Genomic DNA, 23,754 nt, shown 5'->3' with positions numbered 1-23,754 from the left:
CTTTGCAACTGTGTATTGACCATTTTTGGTGGGGGAATTTGCCCCAACTGAGGGTTCGGTACTGCCATGAATACGATGTCTTGAGAAAATTAGTTTTACTTAAAATATAAAATTGCACGAAGGAAGTACAGTACACAAACGGTGAAGCTGCTTGTATCACAGCATTTTAGCAACTTGCAAGGTGCTTTGAAATCACTTACAAGGGATAAGGCAGGCTGATTTTATTAGATACTCAGTGATATGATCCCTTTTTCCAGAGCTGTCTTCTTTCATCTCTTCAGAGCTTTGTTTGGAAGCTCCCTTACTGGGCTTCCTTCATGTTTTACTGCCCTCTCCTCCCATATTGTTGATCAGAGCACTTGATGGGAACACCATCTCTGTTTACTTTTGAAGAACATGTGACCTGGATTTCCCAGACCCCAACTGTTTCTCAACTGCTTGTTTTTCTCCTAGCATGGACATTTACTGCTTTACCACAACTGTATTATTAGTCCTTGCTCAGCCTAGGCTGCAATATGCGCTTCATTGTGAAATGGATATTTTACAGTTTTACAACAACGTCATACTGGCGGTTGGGGTTGGAGAGAAACACTGTAGACAATGCCATGAAGGAATTGCAGTCATAGAGCAGACTGTGTCCTCTTGCCTAACTCCTTAACACGCATAAGGCCCAGGCTTTCTGGAATGTATTTGGGGCAAACTGTCTGTCCTGGCCATCCCATGACTTGTCTTTAATTCTTTCTGCTTGGTAGGGCCCTGTTGGTAAGGATGGATTGCCAGGACATCCGGGCCAGCGTGGTGAGCCAGTAAGTGTCAGCCTGAATGGCATTCATGGTTGGCATAGCCGTTTTAAACCAATGTGGTATGGTGATGGTGGCATTGGACTTAGGCCAGATTTCAGCATTCTAGTCCACATTCAACCAGGAAGCTTACTGGGTGACCTTAACCCCCCATCCATCTATGTACTTCAATCTGAGCAAAACTGACAAAACAATGGGATACAAGTGTGAATATTAATTTGGATGACATTGACAAAGGACCCAATTTTTGTCTCTTCCTCCACAACTGACATGCCATCAATTCCTTACTCCAAGCACCTTACTGTTCCAGCATGGCTGTCATTCCCATTTTTCCTTCAGGCCTTTTGAGTGTTACTTCTGCTGCTGCAAGCATTTTGCTCCTACAGACAAAAATAATATGCAGCTTCTCAGAACAGGAAAACTGCTAACTGGGCTTCAGCTGAAACATTACTGCCACTTAGTAAGTGGTGGGGATCAGCACAAGTAGTTCTTGGGTAGTCCTTCACAGTGGCCTGGCATAGACAGCAAATGTTTCATCTGTTCAATGGGGTTTTGAGCATTAATTGAGGTCCCAATAGGCCTGAATCCCAATTATTAGGGCTCCTAATTAGGTCCTGATATTGGGACCCAATAGATCCAAATAGGCCATTAGGTTTGACAGGGACCTGCAGGAGATGCTCTAGAGCAGTGTTGGCGAACCTATGGCACGCGTGCCAGAGAGGGCACTCCGAGCCATTTCTGTGGGCACGCGCGCTGAGCCAGGCAGCCTGGAGAGGGGCGCTGAAGATGCTGCCTCCTTTCCCTTCACTCCGTTGCCCCCACCTGCCCCAAGTTTGTTTCCCTCCCTGTTTTTCCCTTCCCCAACTCTCCAGCAGGCTCAGCCAATCAGCATCCAGCAGACTCCTGGCTTTTTCTGTTAGAATGGCTCAGCACCCTTCACTGGCTGAAGACCAGCCAATCCTGAGCTGCTCTCCTCCTCAGCCATTTGAACCTTTGTAGCCCGCCTTTCCAACTGCCCACTCAGTGCCAGGAGAGGCTTTTCCTCCGCAGCACAGGCGCAGCTGGGGGTGAGCAGCGCAGCCAGAGACAAATCCTGCGTGTCTACTCAGAAGTCAGTCCCATTACAGTCAGTGGGGCTTGCTCCCAGGAAAGTGTGGCTGGGATTGCAGTCTCAGAGCCCAAGCCCATGCAGGTCTACTCAGAAGGAAGTCCCATTGCAGCCACCCCTTCCCTGCCAATATTTCCTTAACCAGCATGTAATTAGTCTGTGGAACTCTTTGCCACAGGAAGCAGTGATGGCAACTTGCCTAGATGCCTTTAAGAAGGGATTGGACAAATTTCTAGAGGAAAAGTTCATTACGGGTTACAAGTAATAGTAGGTAAAAGATGTTAATGTATGAGTTGTTTTTTTCTAAACTAAAACCTCAGTATTCAGGTTAAATTGCTGTGTTGGCACTTTGCGATAAATAAGTGGATTTTGGGTTGCAGTTTGGGCACTCGGTCTCTAAAAGCTTCCCCATCACTGCTATAGAGGATCTTCCTACTACAGGCAAGGGGTTAGACTAGATGATCTTGTGGGTCCTTTCCAACTCTATGATTCTTGCTTTGTGTCCTCCTGTATTACGATTCTAACCATTTCTCCTTCCTTTAGGGATTTCATGGCAAAACTGGCCCACCAGGGCCTGCTGGGGTTGTGGGACCACAGGTAAGGAGATCTTTAATGCATATATTAGGAGATGAAAGGAAAATATGTATTGATGTTCTGACAAAGGAGTTGAGCAGCACAGATGGGTGTGTGCAGGTGAAATGAATAGCTGAAATTTTAAATTGAGAAACATTTTTTTTCAAATTACTAAAAATCATACATGAGAAAACATTGCAGAATTGACATTAGGTCCCATAGTTGATAGCCCCCCAGATCAAGAATGGATAATGAAGGGTAATTGAAGACAAGAAATTCAGAACTTCATTATGTGATCAGGATACGTCAGTGACAGGACCTTTGCATCCTGGTCAAATGTCTGGATTTGGATGTTTGCGTCCTTTTTTTTTGTGTCCCAGACATTTGTGCTCCAAGACATATTAGATGTACTTTTTTATATTTAAAACACAAAGGTAGGGTTAGGGCTGGGATAAGAGGCTTAGGATACATAACATGGGTTTTGCTGCCCAGTTATAGAGGGTTACAAATTACTGGAATGGGAAAAAAAAGACGCACATGTCCAGGGACTCCAATGACCAGGATGCATTTGTCCAGGACACAAATACCCTAGTAGTGGATATATCCTTCATGTGCTTGATGATCAGAATATAGGTCCATCCAATCCACCAATGAGTCTCCAACACTGAATAGTCAGCCTCCAACCTCCTGGGGTGCAGGACATACATACAAAGCATGGTGAAAACATCTGTTTCCTATTTGCAAGAGAGCAGAGCTTTTTAATTTAGAAGATGACAAGTGGGAAAAGCATAATCACCTTTTTATAAAATTATAAGATGCAGTTGGTAAATGAAATACTCTAATGTTTTATTATGGTTACAGTATTTTAATGGAAATGTTTGGTATGTTTTCCAATTTTAATAAAAGTATTTTCAAAGGCTTGAAAATTATGGAGAGTGTAACGCTGAACAGAGAGAAATGACAGATTTGCTTTCTTTCCCTGGAGTAGTAGTCTATAACAGCAAAAATGACGCTGAAACTCAAGCTTTCAGTTAGCAATAAAGTTGGTTTGCAATAGGTTCAGGGTAAACAAATGCTGTTATTTTTTCAGTCAATTAATAATTAACTTAGGGAAGTAATAGCAGTAAAGTGTAATGATAGCTGCTAGCTTAGTTGGCGTGTGTGTTGGGGGGGTGAGTGGGCTGGGAGGGGGAGGATTAGATAAATTTATTGAGGAATTGGTCAAGCAGCAGTTATTAACCAAGAGAGCTAAAAATAGAATCTCATCCCTGAGAAGCATATTCACTGGTGCAGTGGTGGATGGGCTGGGAAGAAGAGAGTAATTTATCTCCATCGTGTCTTGTTTGTGACCATATTGGGCCATATTTTCTCACTAAGGTGCATGATGAGTACTTCCAGTATTCATGCTCAAATGTATTGGCTGGTTTCCCAAGCAACTCCACACTTTGGCCTGACCTGTTTGCAAATGTTATATCTTTTCTGAACCACAGGGAAACTCAGGAGAAACCGGCCCTATGGGAGAAAGAGGTCACCCAGGCTCCCCTGGTCCCCCTGGAGAGCAAGGGCTGCCGGGTGCTGCTGGGAGGGAAGGTGCCAAGGTGAGTATTCATCTGGGGAATTTGAAGAGAAGAGTGTCGAAAGATCCCACAAGTGATAGAGCAGTGGTGCCAATGGTCCGGCTTTAAAATGGGCTAGCTCGGTTAGAGCATAGGACATCATGAATCAATACTGGAGAGGAAGGAAATCCTGTTCTAAGGGAGGGAAGGAGGAGGTCTTGAAACCAAGAGTTTAGAGTTCATGACTAAAATTCATATCTGGAGATTTGGGAGCTAGAACTAAAACAGCACTGAATTAAGGCAGAGGAATGTTAAGCAAACTCTCATAAATCAGCTTGCAAAAATGGGGAAAATTGAGGCTTTTTTCCCTGAGATTATTTTTTACCACATTGCCAATTGTGCGCGCAAGTAAGATTAAGGAGTTTCAGAAAAACAACAACCCCCAAAATAAAGAATTCGGGGTGTGGAGTGTGAGGTGTCCAATATGGTAAGATGAAACTTAATACTTTTTTAAAAAAAAAGGAAGCTTAAATAATCAACGAAACTTAAGATTTCATTTTTTAATATGTCTGAACATTAAATGTCAAAATCAAAAATGGAAAAAAAGTTCAAAATTCAACAAGATCCCTCTCTGTCTGCCTTTATTCTCCGGAGCAAGACATTACTATTTCAGAAAGTGCTTGATCTGTAAGGAAATGGATTGATCCTCATATGCAGTCTTGTTTGGTTTTGTTGATTTTCCTGCTGAATTATGCTAAATGATGTTTTATTTTTGATGATGATGATGATGATAGTATTTTTGTTTGATTTTATACAATTGGCAATTAGTCATCTTCAACCTCTTCTCTAGATGAATAGGCGAGATACAAATATTAACATTTCACATATGCAAAGGTTTGCCCAGTATTGCTTGCTGCCCACACTCCAAAGCACTTTTTCAGTACAAATTGTGCATTCTATAGCCCGTAGCCAAAAAGCAGCAATGATATTTGCATGCTTCCTCCCCCTTCTGCAGTGAGTTTGAAGAAGTCCCCTCCTGTTCTGCTGAAACTGATAATGGTCTTGAATACTGCTGTCAATTTCAAGTCTGCAGTTATGAGGCTTCTTCCAACTCACTACAAGAAGTGGAGGGAAGCACAGGAGGAGTTTGTGCACTGTGTTACATTTCTAGTCACAACTTTTATTTCCCTGATAGAAATCAGGACATAAAGAGGATCTCCAATACTTGTCTGCATCAGTGGAACTACAATATCCTGGAAATCAAACCTGGCAGATAATCAGCCACCTACGGCCATTTTAGTGATTCATGACAGTAACACAATTCATACCATAGACCACCTGATTTGCAGCTCAGGCTCTCAAGTAGCTCTACTGAATCTTTTATTTCTTTTATACTAAAAGGGATGGAGCAACAGAACTTATAGCTGATGCAACAATTTCAAACTACCTTAGAGTAAGGGTGCAATCTTAACCCCTTATGTACATAAGGGCAATGCAGCTTTGAGGTAAGGGAACAAACATTCCCTTACTTTGAGGAGGCCTCTGTGAGTGACACCCAACTACAGGATGCAGCACATGTCCCATTGACACCGCTATGCCAGTACTGGAAAGCACTAAGGAGTTAGGATTATGCCCATAGGCTGGTAGTGTTTGAATATAGGTGGATGACAGTGTCATCAAACATTGGTGGTTGTTCCAGTTCTTTTCCCCCCGTCATGTGAATGGGTGACCCTCCTCCATCTGGTTGTGTTACTGCCAAATTCTGACAAGCTGAACTTTGGAGTTCTGTTGATACAGAGTTGTATTGCAAGATTTAAATCCACATTGACTTTATTGAATCTGGGTTCTGAAAATTTAAGAAGGCAATCCAAAGAGTCTCTCACAGTACTCATCAAAAAGGGCAGATTTTTTTCTCCTGAAGTTGATCAAAGAGGGCAGAAATCTTCCCTGTATCATTAACCAGACCTTGACTTCTAGGGTGATCCTGGCCCCAGCGGCATCCCAGGCAAAAACGGTCCACCTGGATTGAGAGGTTTCACTGGGGCTCGAGGACCTGCTGGAGAGAATGTAAGTGCTGTCACACTCGCCAAAGAGGATTGATGTGGGAGGAGAGATTGAATTGGTTGAGGTTAGCCCAGCCTCCTTACCAGCTTCCTTACCTTAAGGTCTGATATCGACTGCTCACCTTTCTGCTTCTGATGCTTGCACCCCAAGGTTCACTGCGTAGTTTGTGAACTGGGCACTAAGCAGAAGTGGATTCTTTTTCTTACTCTGCCTAGAGCACCCTCCCTTGTTAATCTAGCAGAACATGGATAATGGCTTTAGCTAAGCTTTGGCTTGGCTTATTATTTATTTATTTATTTTTTGTCAGGCCCTTGAAGTTCTTACTGACAGAGAGATTTTGTGAAATTAATCTTTGTTTCTCATTCTAATTTTTATAAGGCACCAAAATTCTCCTTGCAAGAAAAATCTCACTGTCCCTAATTCACATTTTTATTTTATTCCCTCCCTTAGGGACCAACTGGATTGAAGGGAGCTGAAGGGCCACCTGGTCCACCTGGCCCCACAGTGAGTAGACCAGTTTCTTGCCCTGAGCCACAGAGAAGACAAAACCCGGAAGGATGTGAACTATGAGGCAGGGTAGTGTGGACTGCATATCAGATGGGGGAACCTTAAATCAGGATAGAGTCCTAGGGTGGAGCTCTTGGTAGCCTGAGTGATGAGCATTGATGATCTCAAGAAAGAGACCTGTAATAGAGAGGACTCCAAATAAGGAGGATTTAGATTTCTGTTCCTTCCCAACAGGGTTCCCCTGGTGAGCGAGGCCCCTCAGGACCAGCTGGGGGCATTGGACTGCCAGGACGTGGGGGTAACCAAGGACCTGTTGGCCCTGCAGGGGAAAAGGGAGCACCGGTACGTACAAGTCACTCCTTTGCCATCAGTGTTTAGTTCCTGAACAGAGAGATCTTGTGAGTGAAGCCTATCTTGCTACCCGCAAACCCCCTCCTTTCAGGCTTTCTGTGGTTACTCATATGAACAAGTGAAGCTGCAGTATACTGAATCATCAGATCATTGATCCATCTATCTCACTGCTGACAGTATCTCTCCAAATCCCCCAGTCACATTTGAAGATGGCAGGGATGGAAGCTGGAAACATCTTCATGGCAAGCATGTGCTCTGCCACTGACCTATGGCCCCTCTGTAGTCCCTCTCCCTAAAATCATTGGTAGAGGAAAATTACTCCACATCTGCTCAGAGACACAAGTCTTCATGACAGCTTTACAGGGCTGGAACTGGGCCTTAGCAAATGGTGAAAATACTAAGCTCTTCTTGCTTCTACCACAAAGGAAACATATACCAAATTTACCCTCTTTGTTCCTTATTCCCATCACAGGCCTGTTATCTGCCCCTCTCTCATGCTTCCTAGGCTGCTTTTTGCGTTTTGAGTTGAGGAACAAGACTTTGGGTTACACAGTCAATGGCAAATGTGTTCCCAGATAGTTTTATGTCTTTATACTGCATATTTTACTGAGGTATGTGAAAAAGTGGGAAAGAGGTGTGTGGGAGAACTTTTAGATGACTCTGACAGTTTTTTCTTATATGTGGTCTGAACAGTGTTGTGGGGGGGGGGGTTGAAAGAAAAGAAAATCAGGTATAACAATAGATGTTGGATAAGGAAATGTCAATAAGGAATCAAAAAACCTGCGACAGGCAAAGATGGTGAAGATAATGTGCATTATGAAACAGTTATCCAAATGATTATACAAGTTGGTATAGGGTGCTACTGTAAGGTTTGTAAAGTACCTGCTTATGGGTTAATAGCTTCAGCAATTGAAAAAACATGGATGTGAAGTACAATGCAGGACAGAACACATGGTTGCATGTGTGTTACATGTGTGTCTATGCAACTCTTTGTAAACCTGCAATTTTTAACAGTTCTTATTCTTCAGTTAGAACCTTCCTTGTTACCCATTGAAACTGAATTTTTTGGCCTAGCTGTTGGCAGAGTTCATGTTGAGAAAGAACATGAATTCTGCCAATAGCTATCACAAAAAGTTCAGTTTTAGTGGGTAACAAGGAAGGTTCCAACTGAAGAAAAAGAACCATTGTATAGACACACATGTAACACATATGCAACCATCTGTTCTGTCCTCTGATTTGGGGTCCTGTTGACCCCAACTGCTAATTTTGCAGAATTTTCCATGTTCACAATCTTCTAGACAGTCAGACTTATTGGTACCTTTCAGTAAAGAACTGATAAATGAACACTTTTTTCTCTGTTTAAAACAAAACATTGTAACTTAAGCATCTTGGGTTGCTGGCTGTGGTTGGCTATTTCCTTTTGCTTCTGACTAGCAGCCAGGGGAAAAGGCCATTTCCTGCAGCTACTGACTTGCAGAAGAGGAAGGGAAAATGGCCGCATGCTATTGCATAGAAGAATGTCATGGCATTATAGGAAGAGTCGTCTGATCCTGAATTTCTCAGGTTAATGGCACAACATAGTGTTATAAGAACATAAGAAGAGCCCTCTGGGTCCGGCCTATGGCCCATCTAGTCCAGCTACCTTTATCTCACTGCAGCCCACCAGGTGCCTCAGGGGAGCACACACAGATGACAAGATACTTGCTTCTCACTGCCACTTTCCTGCACCTGGCCTTCTATTTACCCTTGTGCCCCACCAGTGAAGACACCAGACTGTGGCTTAAACTTGGGCCACTTTATTAAACACACGTGACCAATTTTTAGAACATGAAACATACTGAACACACTGTCCCTCCCTAGCAAGTCTGCAGTAGGCAAAAAAAAAAAAAAACTGCCATCCACGGCCAATTTGGATAACAGAAAAAAAAAAATTCCTACCTGGCCCTCCTGATGAGTGACCAGCTAATCTCAGACTGTACATGCCCATCATGGCTTGTAACCTGTGATGGAGTTTTCTTCCAGAAATCTGTCCAATCCCTTCTTGATGACATCTAGTTCAGACGTCATCACCACATCTTGTGGCAAGGAGTTCCACAGACTAATTACATGAAATATTTTCTTTTGTCTGTTCTAACTTTCCCGACACTCAATTTTAGTGGATGCCCCCTGATTCTGGTGTGAGAAAGAAAAGAGCACCCCTCTATTCACTCTATCCATCCCCTGCATAATTTTGTATGTTTCAATCATGTCCCTCCTCAGGCGTCTTTCTTCTTGACTAAAGAGACCCAAACGTTGTCACCTTTCCGCATAAGGGAGGTGCCCCAGCCCAGTAACAATTCTGGTCACTCTTTTTTTGTGTCTTTTCCATTTCCACGATGTCCTTTTTAAGATGTGGTGACCAGAACTGAACACAATACTCCAGGTGTGGCCTTACTATCGATTTGTACAATGGCATTATAATATTGGCTGTTTTATTCTCAATCCCTTTTCTAATAATCCCGAGCATGGAATTGACCTTCTTCACCACTACCACATATTGGGTTGACACTTTCATCGAACTGTCCACCAGTGCCCCAAGATCTCTCTTCTGACCTGTCACAGACAGCTCAGAACCCATTAGCCTATATGTGAAGTTTTTAATTTTTTTGCCCCAATATGCATTACTTTACTTACATTGAAATGCATCTGCCATTTTGCTGTTCCCATTATATTGCTGGCCATGCATTCCTCAAGGTCTTTCTTGGCCTCTTGGCCTCCTGTATCATCTTACATTTCTTTTGTCAAAGTTTGTGTTTCTTTTTATTCTCCTCATTTGGGCTTCCATTTATGGAAGGAAGCTTTCTTGCCTTTTACAGCCTCTCTGACTTTGCTTGTTAACCATGCCAGTACCCTCTTGAATTTGGTTGAGCCTTTCTTTCTTTGTGGTACACACTTTCACTGGGCCTCTGCTACAATTGTTTTAAACAGCCTTCTGGAGAGATTCTGGAGAGACTGGACTCTTTTTTCCATCCCTTTCAACTTCTTCCTAACCTGTCTCCTCATTTGAGGGAAATCCACCCTTTGCAAATCAAGGTTGTTGTGTGTTTAAAAAATGATGGCTTGCTTGGACACCACTTTCAGTTCTTGTAGGTGTGGGCTGTTGTTGTGGGTGTGGGGAGGAGGTGGGAGGGAGGCTTCAAGAAAGGGATTGCGGGTGATGGGCGTTCCCAGGGGTGGGCAGGTGGGGAGTGGGAGGAGGGGCCAAGATCCAGCACTTACGCCAGATCCTAGCCCCATTCCCAGGCGGCCTGGGGCAGTTCAGGGCTACTCAGGTTTGCATCACTTATTTTGGTGGCACAGATCCAAGTAGCCTCATTGAGGCTGCTGCAGCTCTCCCCGGAGTAAGGGAAAAAGTTTCCCCTTGCCTCAGGCAGAGTCTCAGACAGCCCAAAACTTTCATTATTACAATGCCGGCCTGCCTGCCTGTTCCAGTGCAAGTTAGGATTGTGCTATAAGTCTCCTAACTAAATTTTTTCTTGGGGTACTATTAACCCCAATAGCAACATTTAAGTAACTGGTGTTACTTGAGGTGGTGTCCAGTGGTACTCGCAGGACCCATAGACTCCCACCTCTTGGCAGTGAAACCAACGACACAGCACAATAGAAGGTTCCATTTGGTGGACAGAGCTCCAGTGTGTGTTTTTCACATGCTGAGAAAGCCCGTCCCATCTTCCCTGAGCCTCTTATCAGTGTTTGTCGTGTTGCTTCTGGTCACCCAAGCCAGAAGTAACTGGTGATGACATAATTGCCAGTTACATCCTGTAGTTCTTTCAGTAGGCAGACCATGTGAAGTGGTACGGCCTGGGACAAATGTTGAGAAACACTGCTCAAAAGCAGTGGTTCCCAAACTTTGTAGCACCAGGAACCACTTTTTAAAATGACACTCTATTGAGAGACTCTATGTAGCTTTATGAGAAAAAAGAACATTTCACTTTCTTTTACCAGCTGCTCAAGCCTTTTAATCTTTTTTACTATGGTGAGGGGGACTGCCTTCTGAAGCGTTTGTCAAGCTCCACCAAATCAGGACCATTTTGGTGTCCTTGCATTCCCTGTCATCTGGCCTTCTATAAGAGCTGAGGCACTTAGCCTACTCAAAAGTTAAATGCACACTTGTGGCTCAGTTTCACTTTCTGTAGGGCTCAATACATTTTCCTTGTCAGCTATCAACTTGTCAGTTCCACAACCCACCAACCATCAGGTCACGACCCACAGTTTGGGAAACACTGCTCTAAAACACTGGTATCCGTACTTCAGTGTAAGGTGATAGCTGCATGTCCTCTGTTGCCTTCGGCACTGCTGTACAATCCATCCCAGTCCTCACCTGCAATTTCCACTTTTTCAGGGTGAACGAGGCCCAATGGGCCCAGCTGGGCATGATGGGATCCCAGGTCCATTGGGGTTGCCTGGCCCAGCCGGACCACCAGGACTTGCTGGAGAAGATGGTGACAAGGTAAGAAACCTGCGCTTGGCTGTGGTTTTGAGGAAGAGAAAAAATAAATACAGGGTCCATACAGCTGTTCAGTTCTGTTTTTGTTTCCCTGACAACTGATTCCATGGCAACAGCTTTATTGTGGTTTCCCTGGCAATGCTTTCCATAGCCTTGGTTTCTATAGCCAAGGTTTTACTCAGTGGGTACATGTTTACCTGGCATTGGTTTTTGCAGTGATGGTTCCCTGGTGATACTTTATGTTCTCACCGTAGTGCCTCTCTTTCGCTCTCTCTAGGGAGAGATGGGTGGCCCAGGACAGAAGGGAAGCAAGGGAGACAAAGGGGAAGCGGTGAGTCTGAAGCAGGTTGCTGCTAGATTTTTGAGGTATCAACAATTATTACTGCCCCTTCGGCTTCAGTGTCATGATTGTTTATAGCATTTTTAATCACATGGATCAGAAAACCCTTGGAAGGGAACTGGAACAGGGGGAGTGGAAAACTAGCGAGAGGGGGAGGAGCATCTCCAGCTCATTGACTATCTCTTCTTGTAGGGTCCTCCTGGACCTACTGGGATCCAGGGTCCTATTGGGCATCCAGGCCCTGCTGTGAGTATTTCTTCCACTCCATACACTCTGTCCTAGAATCTGTGATGTTTTCTGTACCTAAAGTCCTTAAAGCTTTCTTCCCAGGGGTTGTCCTTTTTCATGGTTCCCATGGCATGTCTCAGCTCCCCTTCCATGGCTCCACTTTCCTCCATTTCTCATTGTTTCCTCTATTACAGTCATTGTTTCCTCCATTTCTTATGTCCACCCATGTTGGTGGACATCACTTCAAGTTCAGAGATTGAAGATCTTAGCTAGGTATGATGTCTTCCACTGCCAGAATCTCTGCTATTTTGCTCTGCTAGAGAGAGATGGGCAAGGAAATTTCTGTATCAGTTGAAATCCTGATGTGGTGATATCTTGCTAACAGGGAGTGGATGGGGATCCTGGGCGCCGAGGGCAGCAGGGCATGTTTGGCCAGAAAGGAGATGAAGGAGCCCGTGGATTCCCTGGAGTCAGTGGCCCATCTGGTTTACAGGTGAGTCCAGGAACAGGACCACATGATACTATCAGGTTGGAGGAGCATTGGAATTCCTATGAGATTCTTGTTGTTCATAGGACTGCTCCAGTGAAACTGGAAGTGATATAGAAGGTATCAGTTATCTTTTCATATTTCTCCTATGTGGGTACATGCCTATCAAACAATGGTTTGAAAAACAGGAGTTTGAATTGGGGTACTAGGGGACTTGGGCTGTGAAAGCTGTAACAAACATTTGTATATACCTATTATTCTAAATTTCTTGAATTTCCTGAATTTTGACTTCCTGAAAGTCAATATTTTTTTATTGGGATTGTTAAATGGAGATCCAGAACTAATGCAACTTGTTGTTTGTACTGCACGTTTGTTTCTTGGGGTTTTTGGTAAGGGGCCACTCTAGGGCAAAGGATTTATTCACCTTTTCCTCCCCTACTTCACAGTCTCAGGGGGCTTTGTAGATTGTATCTCCCAGGGATGTGCTGGAGTCGCTGATCCTGAGTTGCATGTTGAGTGACAAGTCACCACTCCCCTTACTTGACTCTACTCTTGAGTCTGAATGGGTGGCCGTGGCAACTTGGCCTGAGCCATCTGTAGAGTCATTTTGACTCTAGTCTGAGTCTTTAAGAGAAAGGAGTTGCAGCAAGTGTCAGGTGCACCTCTGCAGAAAAAAACAGGTGCTGGTATGAGTGTGTGTATGTGTCAGAGTTCTCGTTTAACACTGCCCTGATGTTCCCATCCCATCTACAGTCAGTGATATGTTGATGTCCTTCACTTCAACCATCATTTTCATTTGTGTGCTGTTTCTTGAGTGAGTGTAGCAGTGTAGAAAAGGGATCAGTTCCTTACAAATCTCAGCAACAATTCCCCCCCCCCCCAATAATGGCTCTTGATTCTGCCTTCAGAAGGAGTGCCAAGCAGCATGCCACAGACCAACAGGGCAGTGTCTGAGCTCAGCAAGGTGGGAGGGGATGGACAGCATGAGGGGGCAGAAGCAGCAGGCAGGAGGGAGGGTTGCTCCCAGCAGCTGGGAGGCTTACAACCCACATTCAGCTCCTCCTCCCCTCCCTCATCCAGAAATAAAAATCAAGTCACCCATCATTTGCCAGTTCCAATCCCTGTTATCGTTCAAGAAAGAAACATGAAGTAGGAAGCGACTTCTTTAAAGTCATGGCGACTAAAGAGGCTCTGAGATTCTGGTGTAATAATTGGGGACTGCTCAAGAATATTGATGTTCCGAAAATTTGCTTCCTTGCCAGACTTTAGTGCAGTTGCTTCAGTTACTCTGCAGAACCTTCATACACACACACTCTCTTCACCAAACCTAAAATATATTCCCTCTCCCCCAAGAAAGGACCTAAAAATCTATGCATTGACACATATGAATAAGCATTGCTGTATTCCAGTGTATGGAACTGCTGTATTCCAAACATAAGCATGGACTCAGCCTCGGACAGAGGGTATCAACAGATTGAGGCAAAACACTTTATACTTGTTTACCTTTCTAGGGGATTGTTTCTTTTGCAGGGGATGCCAGGCCCCCCAGGAGAGAAGGGTGAGAGCGGTGATGTTGGACCGATGGTAAGAAACAGCCACTTCACCTCTTCAGCATCAAACCTAACCCTGCCCTTAATTCTAATGTTGGTATGTCTTGAATTTCAGCCATACATTAATTTCTTTTGTCTAGGGCCCACCAGGAGCTCCAGGGCCACGAGGGCCACAGGGTTCCAGTGGTGGGGATGTGAGTAACATTTTTCCTCTTATTGAGAGCAATGTGGTAGAATGCTTACTTGAATGCTCTGGTTTTCCCCTATTTGTACCCCTCCTTTCAGGGAGGGAGAAGCATTAGCATGCAGACAGGTATTTATTTGCTTATTTGTTTGATGGGGTGATCCTTTGGAGTGATAGTTTCTGGCTTCCTATAGAAGGATCTACAAGGCCTGAGCTCAAAGTTGGGATTGGAAGAATACTGTACCACTGTGATTGGGAAAACTGGGAATATATTCTATGAAATAATAATAATATTATTATTAACAACAACAACAATAACAACAACAACAACAACAACAATAACAATAACAACTTTATTTTTATCCTGCCTTTCTCCCCGAAGGGACTCAAGGCGGCTTACAACAGATTAAAAACATAATTTAAAACAAATAAAAACATATTAACACATATCATAAAAACAGCAGTCAGATTAAAAAAACAGGTAAAAAGAGCATAGAGCAGCAGCAAATCATAAAAGAATCAGGGCTGTAAAAAATATTAAAAGATATTAAAAAGATGTTAAAAAGGCCGAGAACTCAGAAGTCTTGTTTAAACAGAAGGGTCTTCAGGCCTCGCTGAAAAGTCTCAAGAGAGGGAGCCATTCTTAAGTCAAGGGGAAGGGAGTTCCATAGCGTTGGTGCCACTACTGAGAAGGCCCTATTTCTTGCCACCGCCCCACATACCTCCCTAGGCGGTGGCACTTGTAAAAAGGCCTTCTCTGATGACCTAAGAGGACGAGCCGGATTGTACGGGAGTAGGCGATCTCTAAGATAGCCTGGCCCAGAGCAGTATAGGGCTTTAAAGGTCAAAACCAGCATCTTGAATTGGGCCTGGAAACGAATGGGCAGCCAATGCAGCCGCTGGAGAAGCAGACTGACAGGGTCGAACCGCCTACCTCCAGTAACCACACGGGCCACCGCATTCTGCACTAGTTGCAGTTTCCGAACCATCTTCAAGGGCAGCCCCACATAGAGCGTGTTACAATAATCCAACCTCGATGTCACCGAGGCATGGATTACCGTGGCCAGTTCTGCACGATCCAAGTACGGCTGCAGCTGGCGCACCAGCTGAAGCTGAGCGAAGGCCCCCGTAGGCACATCCGCCACCTGGGAATCCAGGAGCAGCTGCGAGTCCAGGTGGACCCCCAAGCTGCGGACCTGCTCCTTCAGAGGGAGTGCAACCCCATTTCCCAAGGGGGAAATGAATTATATGTGTATAGTATATAATGAATAGATTATATTAGTAGAACAGAAGATAGATAACTTACCAAAATACCAGCACAATCTCATACCCTAGAGATGCCTTGAGCTTAAGACAAATGCATTAGTTCTCAAGATTGAGGCAGTAATGCATTGAGACAAATGCATTAATTCTCAATATGTTCAGTTTACATGATAGTTAGTGTATGACCATGCATATCTTGAGTCATCCACTGCGTAATTAATCATTAATCATTAATCCAAAAGCCACTATCTAGTAATACCTTGAAAATGATGCAAAATATTTAGCAGCTAACTTTCAAATTCTTTGGAACTCTTAGGGCCCAATCCTATCCAACTTTCCAGATGTAGCTGCAATGCAGTCCCAAGGTAAGGAAATAAACGTTCCCTTACCTTGAGGAGGCCTCTGTGATTTCCTCCCCACCACAGATGCAGCACATGCCCCATTGGCACAGCAGCACTGGCCCAGGAAAATTGGATAGGATTTGGCTCTTAATCAGGCTGGATGGTAAGAAGAGTAAAAAAAAAAAAAAAAGAAGTGAGTGGCATCTGGGTCTGGTGAAATGACACACAAATGTTTGTATTGTCTAACGATCTTAAACTGGAGCCAAGAGGAGTTATGCATACATTTGTTGATTGGCCACACTGCAACAACATTCAAACCATTATCAAGTGATGACAGTATAAACAGAATGGTAAAATATGAGTTATTGGGGACCCGTTTGGATCAAAAAATGAGATAGAAAATAAACAACTAAAGTACGGTCAATAAACCGAGAATATAACTATAAAAATAGTTTCTTCCCTTATCAGTGCCAGCTCATATCAAATCCAGACCCATGGAGTGACAAAGAATGTCTTCTCATGTGCCCATTGCATGATTTGACACACAGAGTTCCTGATACTATGAGATAAGCATTCCCTCATACCATAGTAAACCATAATATCTCAGTAACTGTATCAGATCTCAATGGAGAGTGTAGCTGTTTTCATAACCTTTGGAATCATCTTGTGTGGACCTTCCATGAGCAGTTAGCCCAGCATCTAGTTTCAGCAGTTCCCATGACCATAGGATGTGTGGAGAGGGTCTAACTGGTCCAAAGATATTGTGGTCAGCTATTTTGTCTGGGGCTGAGGGGAAATGAGCATAAACTGCAGAGACTGAGCTTAAATTGCAGGAGGAGGATATTTGATCCAGTTGAAAGATTAATCTAACTGGATGGGTGGTTGGATAGCCACTTGACAAGGGAGTGTGCTGCAGTGAGCTGTGCTGCACACATTCTCAACTGCTTGTTTTCTCTCTAATTCCAGGGCCCGCATGGGCAACCAGGTGGACTGGGACAACCAGGTGCCGTTGGTGAAAAGGTGAGTCCAAATCAGGATGTTTGGGATAGGGATTGACGCATCCTTACGTTGATGAGGGAAAAGGACAAATAGATTCCCCCTCAGCGCATGCAGATGTGCTCCTTTCTCTGGCAGCATGGTGTTTTGCCACCAGCAGAGGCAAAAATCAAGGGAGCTGTAAATTGAATAAGGTAGAGGAAAATGTTACCAGTGATATGAAGGCACCATTTTATATTGTATTCTAATGTATTGATTGTTAGCCGCCTTGGGTGCCTTTCGGGGAGAAAGGCGGAGTGTAAATCAATCAAATAAATAAATGAGCCGAGAGGTTAGAGGCTGATGTGGCCTAATATAGAGTTAGAGCCATGAAGAAGCTTGTGTGTATATTCTATACCTGTGTGTTGCCTGCTGACATGTGGAGGGAGAAGCAGGGGAAAGTTAGGGGTTGTAGAGACCTGCCGCAACCGGGGGATTAGGAAAAGCTTATCTTGACTCAGCAGGAAACATAGCGATCATGCTTATTTTATGTAGTGAGATTAACTAGGGCTGAAGTTTATCTGGGGCTACATCCTCGGAAGCCCCACATCCTTAGTGCTAGTTATTACAGAGGATTACAAATGCTGCACGTGCTCATGTGTACTTTTTTGTGTAACTTTCCCAGTGATTAATTTGATATACTGTAGTTCAGAAGCTGCTTGTAATTTTAGCTGTAAATGTGACCTGGCCACATATACCTAAGTGATGGAAGTGTTCTGCTCCTCTGAGCGAGGACCAATATGTTGAATAGATAGATAAGTCTATATTTCTTTATAGGCCCCTTCTCTTATGGGCTCTTCTGCATATATCTGTTTATAATAAAACTAGAAACATCTGGAAAAGGTGCCAGTAGGTCCTGGCATATCTCTTAATCGAATCAATTGATAGAGGTATTTCAATACCCCAGTATGCATTTTCTGGGGTTGAATTGCAGGCACTGAAAACAGGCCCCAGGTTGGAGAAGAGGCAGCCAGGCAACTGGGCTGGGGTTCATTCTCTCTCTCATCACATAGGGTGAACCAGGCGAAGCAGGGGACCCAGGACCTCCAGGGGAGCCAGGCCGGCCGGTAAGTTTCTAGTTTTAGACTGAAGCTGGGGAAAATTCAGAATTCCTGCACCATTTCTTTTAATGTTTGGGCCCAGTCCTATCCAACTTTCCAGTACTGATGCAGCCATGCCAATGGGGCATTTTCTGCATCTTGTGGGGGGGAGGCAGTCAACGGAGGCCTCCTCAAGATTTGTTCCCTTACCTTGGGGCTGCACTGCGGCTGTGTTGGCGCTGGAAAGTTGGATAGGATTTGTCCCCTAGTCTGTTTTAATCCACTCTCTCCTTAAATTTGGATAAGATCCTGAAGCTTTGAGTCACTTGGCTGAAATGACTCTAAAACAGAGATGTGAAACTCTCCCTAGGATTAAATGAGCTTGTCTGTGTTGTTTTTTTTCAAAGTCTGTGACCGATTGTGATTGATGTCTCTATGCATTCACAGGGGGTGAAGGGCGATGTAGGTGAAAAAGGAGACTCTGGCCAATCGGGAGCTGCAGGACCTCCTGGGAAAAAGGGTCCTCCAGGAGAAGATGGGTCCAAAGGGAACCTAGTGAGTTATTGCGTTCTAAATTTAAAAGCAGAAAGGATATCCAGCTCATATTCCCTATTCGAAAGTATATTAAACCTCAGGTCGCTGATGGCTAAAGACACTTCAGGCTGACTGATCACCTAGGTCTATAACGTCCAACAAAAAAGATCCCACCATCCCATTTCAGAGCATGGATAGTATCAGAGGTCAATCAGGCTGGGCACTGACTGAGGGTCTATAAGTTCTTGGGGACCCACCCTGAGCCACGCCCCCCTGTATTCGCCTTTATGTAGGGTGGAGTGATGTTCTCAGTGATAGAGTGTCATGCCTTCCTCTGCCCTTTGCATGTGCAAATGGGCTTCACCAAATGCTCCTGTGAGGATGCAGAGGCCTTTAGAAAGCCCATTCACAAATGCAAAGGACAGGAAGAAGAGACTAACTGAGGAGAGGAGACTGAGACTATAACTTGCTCCACTGAGCAAGGTGCTCTGCCGTTGTTGTGTCTGAGCGAGTGCGTGGGTGGTTTCTTCCCTTAGTTGGACTGAGGAAAGAAGACAGCCATCAGCCACCTTTCTCAGCCACCAAGAAAACCGGGGGGGGGGGGGGAAGAGATGCTTTCTTTCTTCAATGCCTCTGAGGAAATAGTGTCCATCCTGCCCTCTGTCCACTCTGAGGAAAGAGTGTGTCCATCCTCTGTGGCTATGAAAGAGAGTGGGATAGGCAAGTACTCTCCTCAGCTGCACTAAGGAAAAAGGATGTGCACACACTGTTTTTGGGCCTCAGGGAGAGCCTTTGGTGTGCATATTCAGGGGAGAGCACATTATGAAGGGGAGGGGCTAGCACAGGGCCCCCCAGAACCTGGTGTCTACCTTGCAATAGAACAAACTCAGTGGAAGCCTACATAACAGAATTATGATTAAAGGAGACTTGGTGAAGTAATTGGAAGAGCCCCTAAAGTTGAGGTTCTCAAACTGGGGTGTTGCGACGCCCCTGCCTACGAGCCTCAACCTCTGGCCCCTTAAGGGGTGGGGAAAGGCAGCAATCCAATCCCCAGGATCGCATCACTAATGGGAGGTGAAGGGTTTTTTTTTTTTACTTGCAAAGGGCTGCTGCAATGTCCAGGAGTTGCAAGGAGCCCTGCGCAGCCCTCTGCAGGGCTTCCTGAGTCTTAGAATACTGAGGAAAAGTGATCGTAAACCTGACTTTGTGATCACAAATTGGAAGGGGTTTACAATCACTTTTTCTCAGTATTCTAAGACTCAGGAAGCCCTGTGGAGAGCTGTGGGACTCCCTGCAACTCCTGGACATTGCAGCAGCCCCCTGTGAGTTTAAAAAAAACACACACACACAAAACCCTTCGCTCCCCGTTAGTGACGTGATCATGGGGATCACGTCTCTGCCTCTCCCCCCTCCAAAGACTTACCTCTGGAGTTTTACTCCTATGAAATTTGAGAACCTGTGCCCTAAGGCAATTTTATTCCAGCTCCTCAACATTAGGCAGTACAATCTGAGACAGGGATGTTCACCAACTAGTATCCTTCCTCAGAAACCTGTATGGTCACCCCTGGAGTATGGAGAAACCCAGAAAACAGATAAGCAGACACATTCCACAATTTGGGTGGAAGTGGAGTAATAGGAGCCAAGTAGTTTGGCTTCTGGAGGACTGGTGCTTTCCAGGGTGGGGGGTTTGGGCTATGTGGTTCTCATTGTTCCTGTCCTTCCATAACAGGGTCCAATAGGTTTCCCCGGTGACCCAGGCCCATCCGGTGACCCTGGCCCTCCTGTGAGTATTAATCTTTGATTGAGCCCCTATATTAAACGTGCTTTCTTTTTTAGGTTCTGAGGAAGGGATATTGGTTCAGTGGGGTAAGAGCAAGAGAAAGGTCTGCAAGCCAGTACTTCTCGGTTTTCCTGTTTCGGATGAAAAGTTAAATCTCATCATGGGGGTTGAAAGCCTGCCCAGATCCTGCATTTGGGAGCATATCCAGAATTATACTAATCTGCACAAAACTTAAGGGCCTTCTTGCCCTGCTGCCCTCAACATCTGGATTTGTTTATAAGTTTTGTTGTTTCTCTTTTGAAGTCAAGGTGGTGGATGAAGTCTTTAATGAACTGAAAGAGAGACTATAATTTCTGGCAAGGCTATATGCTTCTGGCTTGGCTGATCACACAAGTGATCACATAAACAGTAAGAGACTTATTATAGGAAGCATTTGCTTTGGATCAGGGAAGCTCAAGTTCAAATCCTAGCTTGGTTGTGAAACTTATTGAGTGACTTTTAAGGCAGCTACTCTCTCTGTCAACCTAACCTACTTCACAGGACCGTTGTGAGGATAAAGTAGGATTCCACACCCTACAGAAGGGAGGAATGTGTCTATAATAAATAAATAAAACTCATAGTTTTATAAGGAACTGTAAGACATTTTCAACATGCACAATCCAGACATAGCTACAGCTAAATTGGCACATTTTCCAGATTTCAGAATTTGAATTCAGTTTTCGAGTTCAGAATCTTTTTTTTCACTTGATGTAATTTTTGAATAGATAGTTTTAGAAAACTTAAGTGGTGGTTAATGTTAAGGTTAATGTCAACAGGTGGTTAATGTCAATAGTAAATCTTGACTGCTTGTTTAGCAAGAGCTTCATTTTCTAAAGGTATGTTCAAGTAGGCTGTTCAACATCAAGTTCAAGATGTTCAAGGGATGTTTGTTTTATTTAAAATATTTGGACCCTGCTTTCTCATGAAGGGGACTTACAGCATACCAAAATAGATAGCAAATTACAATAAAAATAAAATCAATAATTAATGGAAAATGCATTTAAACAGTATACAGCACTAGAAAAAAAAAAATCAAAACAAAGAAGAACCAGAGGAGATCAACGTAAGCTTGGGCCCCAACAGCTAAATGCAACAGAAATGTTTTCAGTATCTGTTGGTACAGTGTAAGTGATGGAGCCAGCCTTGCATCAGGGACAAGGGGTTCTGGGTACCACTGCAGAGTAGGCCCTCTCATGTGTCACAGCCAACTGTACTTCTATCAGTGGTTGCACATGCCAGAAAGCCCACTCAGTTGATCTCCAGAGATGGGCAGTTTCATATGGAAGGGGGGGGGAATAGTCCTTCAAGTTCTCTGGTCCCAAACTTTCTAGATCTTACTAGCGCCTTGAATTGTACCCTGAGACAGACTGGCAACCAACGCAGCTTGTAAATCAGAGGCATGAAGTGCTTGCCACACCTCCTGCTGTCCAACAGTCATGCCACAGCATTTTGCACTAGTTGAAGTTTCTGCATGATTTTCAAGGGCGGTCCCACATAGAGTGCGGTACAGTAATACCAGTGCACAAGCACAACCATAATTGAACTGACTGATCTGAGATAAGATGCAGCTGGTGCTCCAGCCAAAGTGGTGCAAAAATGCCAGCTTACTGTGTTAGTGCCCTGGAGCTGAAATAGCTGTTCTCCAGGTAGGAACAGGTAGACTCTATACTAATGCCTATCTTCCTTCTTTCCAGGGTCTGGATGGAACTGCTGGTGAGAAGGGTGACACTGGGGATCCTGGACTACCTGTGAGTATGGCAGGCACAAATTTGGGGAGCAATCACCCAACCCCCCCCCCCATTGTTGTTGTTTTCATTACAGCATCTACCTTGCACTTTCGTCTGGTTAAGGACCAGAGCGTGGATGAAAGTGCAGACACATGCAAATGCACGCAAAACCTAGATAAACTGCAATAAAAGAAAAATAAGCATAAGAACGTTGATAAAGGTCGTGGAAATTTGTATGAAATTGGATGAAAGAGGAAAGCATGCAGACGAAATTGGAAATGTGGTTATAATTGAAAATGGCTGAAAGAGCAAAGCAATGAAAATCAAGTGGATCAAAGTCAAGATATTTCTGTATTTAGATTTTCAAAAACATTTCTAGTACTCAAAAAGCATTTTTATAGTCTTTTATGGGGTGTATTTACTTTAAACTGGTTTGGCTATTATTCCCTCTCCCCAGATAATCCTGGGAACTAGCTCCCTGAGGAAGAGAACTAGACCAGAATTTTCAATATCCTTACCAGAATGTAGTTCCCAAAATTCTTTGGGGAAAATATTATATATGAAACCAATATGTTTATAGTGTGGCAACTGAGACAAGAAATCCAGCACTGAACTTCATCAAAACCATTGTGGTGTGGAAAGGCTGAACTATCTGTATTTAGTACCATTCATAATATTTCTTAGGTCTGGCGCGCACATGGAGGCCCTTCGCAACTCTTGCATGCAACGAGCCACATACATGCAGTAGCACAAGTTTCTTTCTACACTATCACACATGATCAGAAAAAATCGGGATGGTTAGAAATAATCTGCACTCTGATTTTCAGGGACCTCCTGGAGCTTCTGGAGAGCCGGGCCCTCCTGGGTCACCGGGAAAGCGGGTAAGTTGGGGCTGCCATCCCAAAAGATAAAACAAGTCCAAGAAGTTGCACGTTGTCAACTTCAACGTTGTTGAACCTGGCAGTTCAGATGATACCTTTTTAATCAGATGCCAACATATTTCAATAATGTGAGGTTCTGGTTGCAATTACATTGTATACTTATTTGGTAGGGAGCTCTGTGGAACTCAGGGACATTATTTTAGAGTAAACAATCAGGCTGTCCGTCTGTTGTTGTTTTTCAAAACACGTTTCTAGCTCTCATGGTTTCCAAAAGCAACCCATGTACAGCTGTAGGCAATCTCAGCTAAATGCTTGGAATGTAGGGCAAATGCGTGGGCGTGTTTATGCCAGAACACAAGTGGCCTGCACAGTCCCAGAGAAACAGCCTTCGCTAGACCATGAGGGGGAAAAAAAATCCAATAAGAACTTGCCCCACCTAACTTAAGTGAGGGGCAGCCCAATCCTGAACGCCATGGCACCAGTTCAGCCAATCCTGAACGCCATGGCGCCAAATGCCAACCGCTGTATCCTGTGGGCGCCGAGGCTGCTGCTGGGATCTTCTTGGGGTAAGGGAGCAACACCACGGTGGTGCCAATGGCTCTCTGCTCACGTTTGAGTGGTCACAGAACCAAGGAGACCCGTGTCAGGTTGCCTGGCTCAGGAGGGGGGTTAGAATGCGGGGGCAGGATGTTGTTGCCGTCTCCACCCCCCTCCTGGGCCCAGTCCGCCCCTCCTTCTGCACTGTTCCGTCCATTCCCTGCCTCACCTCTGCCCCAAGAAGTCTTATCTCCAGCCATCCATCTGTCCATGCAGTGTTGAGGCTCAGCGCCTATTGGTACTAGCCCAGTGCTGGCGCTCCCTCCACCCCACGTGCCATAAG

General features: G+C 44.4%; 1 protein-coding gene across 1 annotated transcript in view; it reads left to right on the top strand.

The window, feature by feature from the left end:
* The window catches only part of COL5A3 (collagen type V alpha 3 chain), a 130,675-nt gene that overhangs the window by 82,483 nt on the left and 24,438 nt on the right, over window positions 1-23,754 (top strand). The window contains exons 37-54 of the mRNA XM_066612797.1: window positions 753-806; window positions 2,452-2,505; window positions 3,972-4,079; window positions 6,015-6,104; window positions 6,552-6,605; window positions 6,843-6,950; window positions 11,341-11,448; window positions 11,723-11,776; window positions 11,978-12,031; window positions 12,399-12,506; window positions 14,031-14,084; window positions 14,191-14,244; window positions 16,805-16,858; window positions 17,887-17,940; window positions 18,361-18,468; window positions 20,177-20,230; window positions 21,961-22,014; window positions 22,821-22,874. Of these exons, the coding sequence (XP_066468894.1) occupies window positions 753-806; window positions 2,452-2,505; window positions 3,972-4,079; window positions 6,015-6,104; window positions 6,552-6,605; window positions 6,843-6,950; window positions 11,341-11,448; window positions 11,723-11,776; window positions 11,978-12,031; window positions 12,399-12,506; window positions 14,031-14,084; window positions 14,191-14,244; window positions 16,805-16,858; window positions 17,887-17,940; window positions 18,361-18,468; window positions 20,177-20,230; window positions 21,961-22,014; window positions 22,821-22,874 (1,278 nt within the window). The remainder of the gene's footprint in view (window positions 1-752; window positions 807-2,451; window positions 2,506-3,971; window positions 4,080-6,014; window positions 6,105-6,551; window positions 6,606-6,842; window positions 6,951-11,340; window positions 11,449-11,722; window positions 11,777-11,977; window positions 12,032-12,398; window positions 12,507-14,030; window positions 14,085-14,190; window positions 14,245-16,804; window positions 16,859-17,886; window positions 17,941-18,360; window positions 18,469-20,176; window positions 20,231-21,960; window positions 22,015-22,820; window positions 22,875-23,754) is intronic.

Source organism: Tiliqua scincoides, chromosome 2, assembly GCF_035046505.1.
Source record: "Tiliqua scincoides isolate rTilSci1 chromosome 2, rTilSci1.hap2, whole genome shotgun sequence".
NCBI lineage: Eukaryota > Metazoa > Chordata > Lepidosauria > Squamata > Scincidae > Tiliqua > Tiliqua scincoides.
This window is presented reverse-complemented; position numbering and strand designations above follow the sequence as displayed.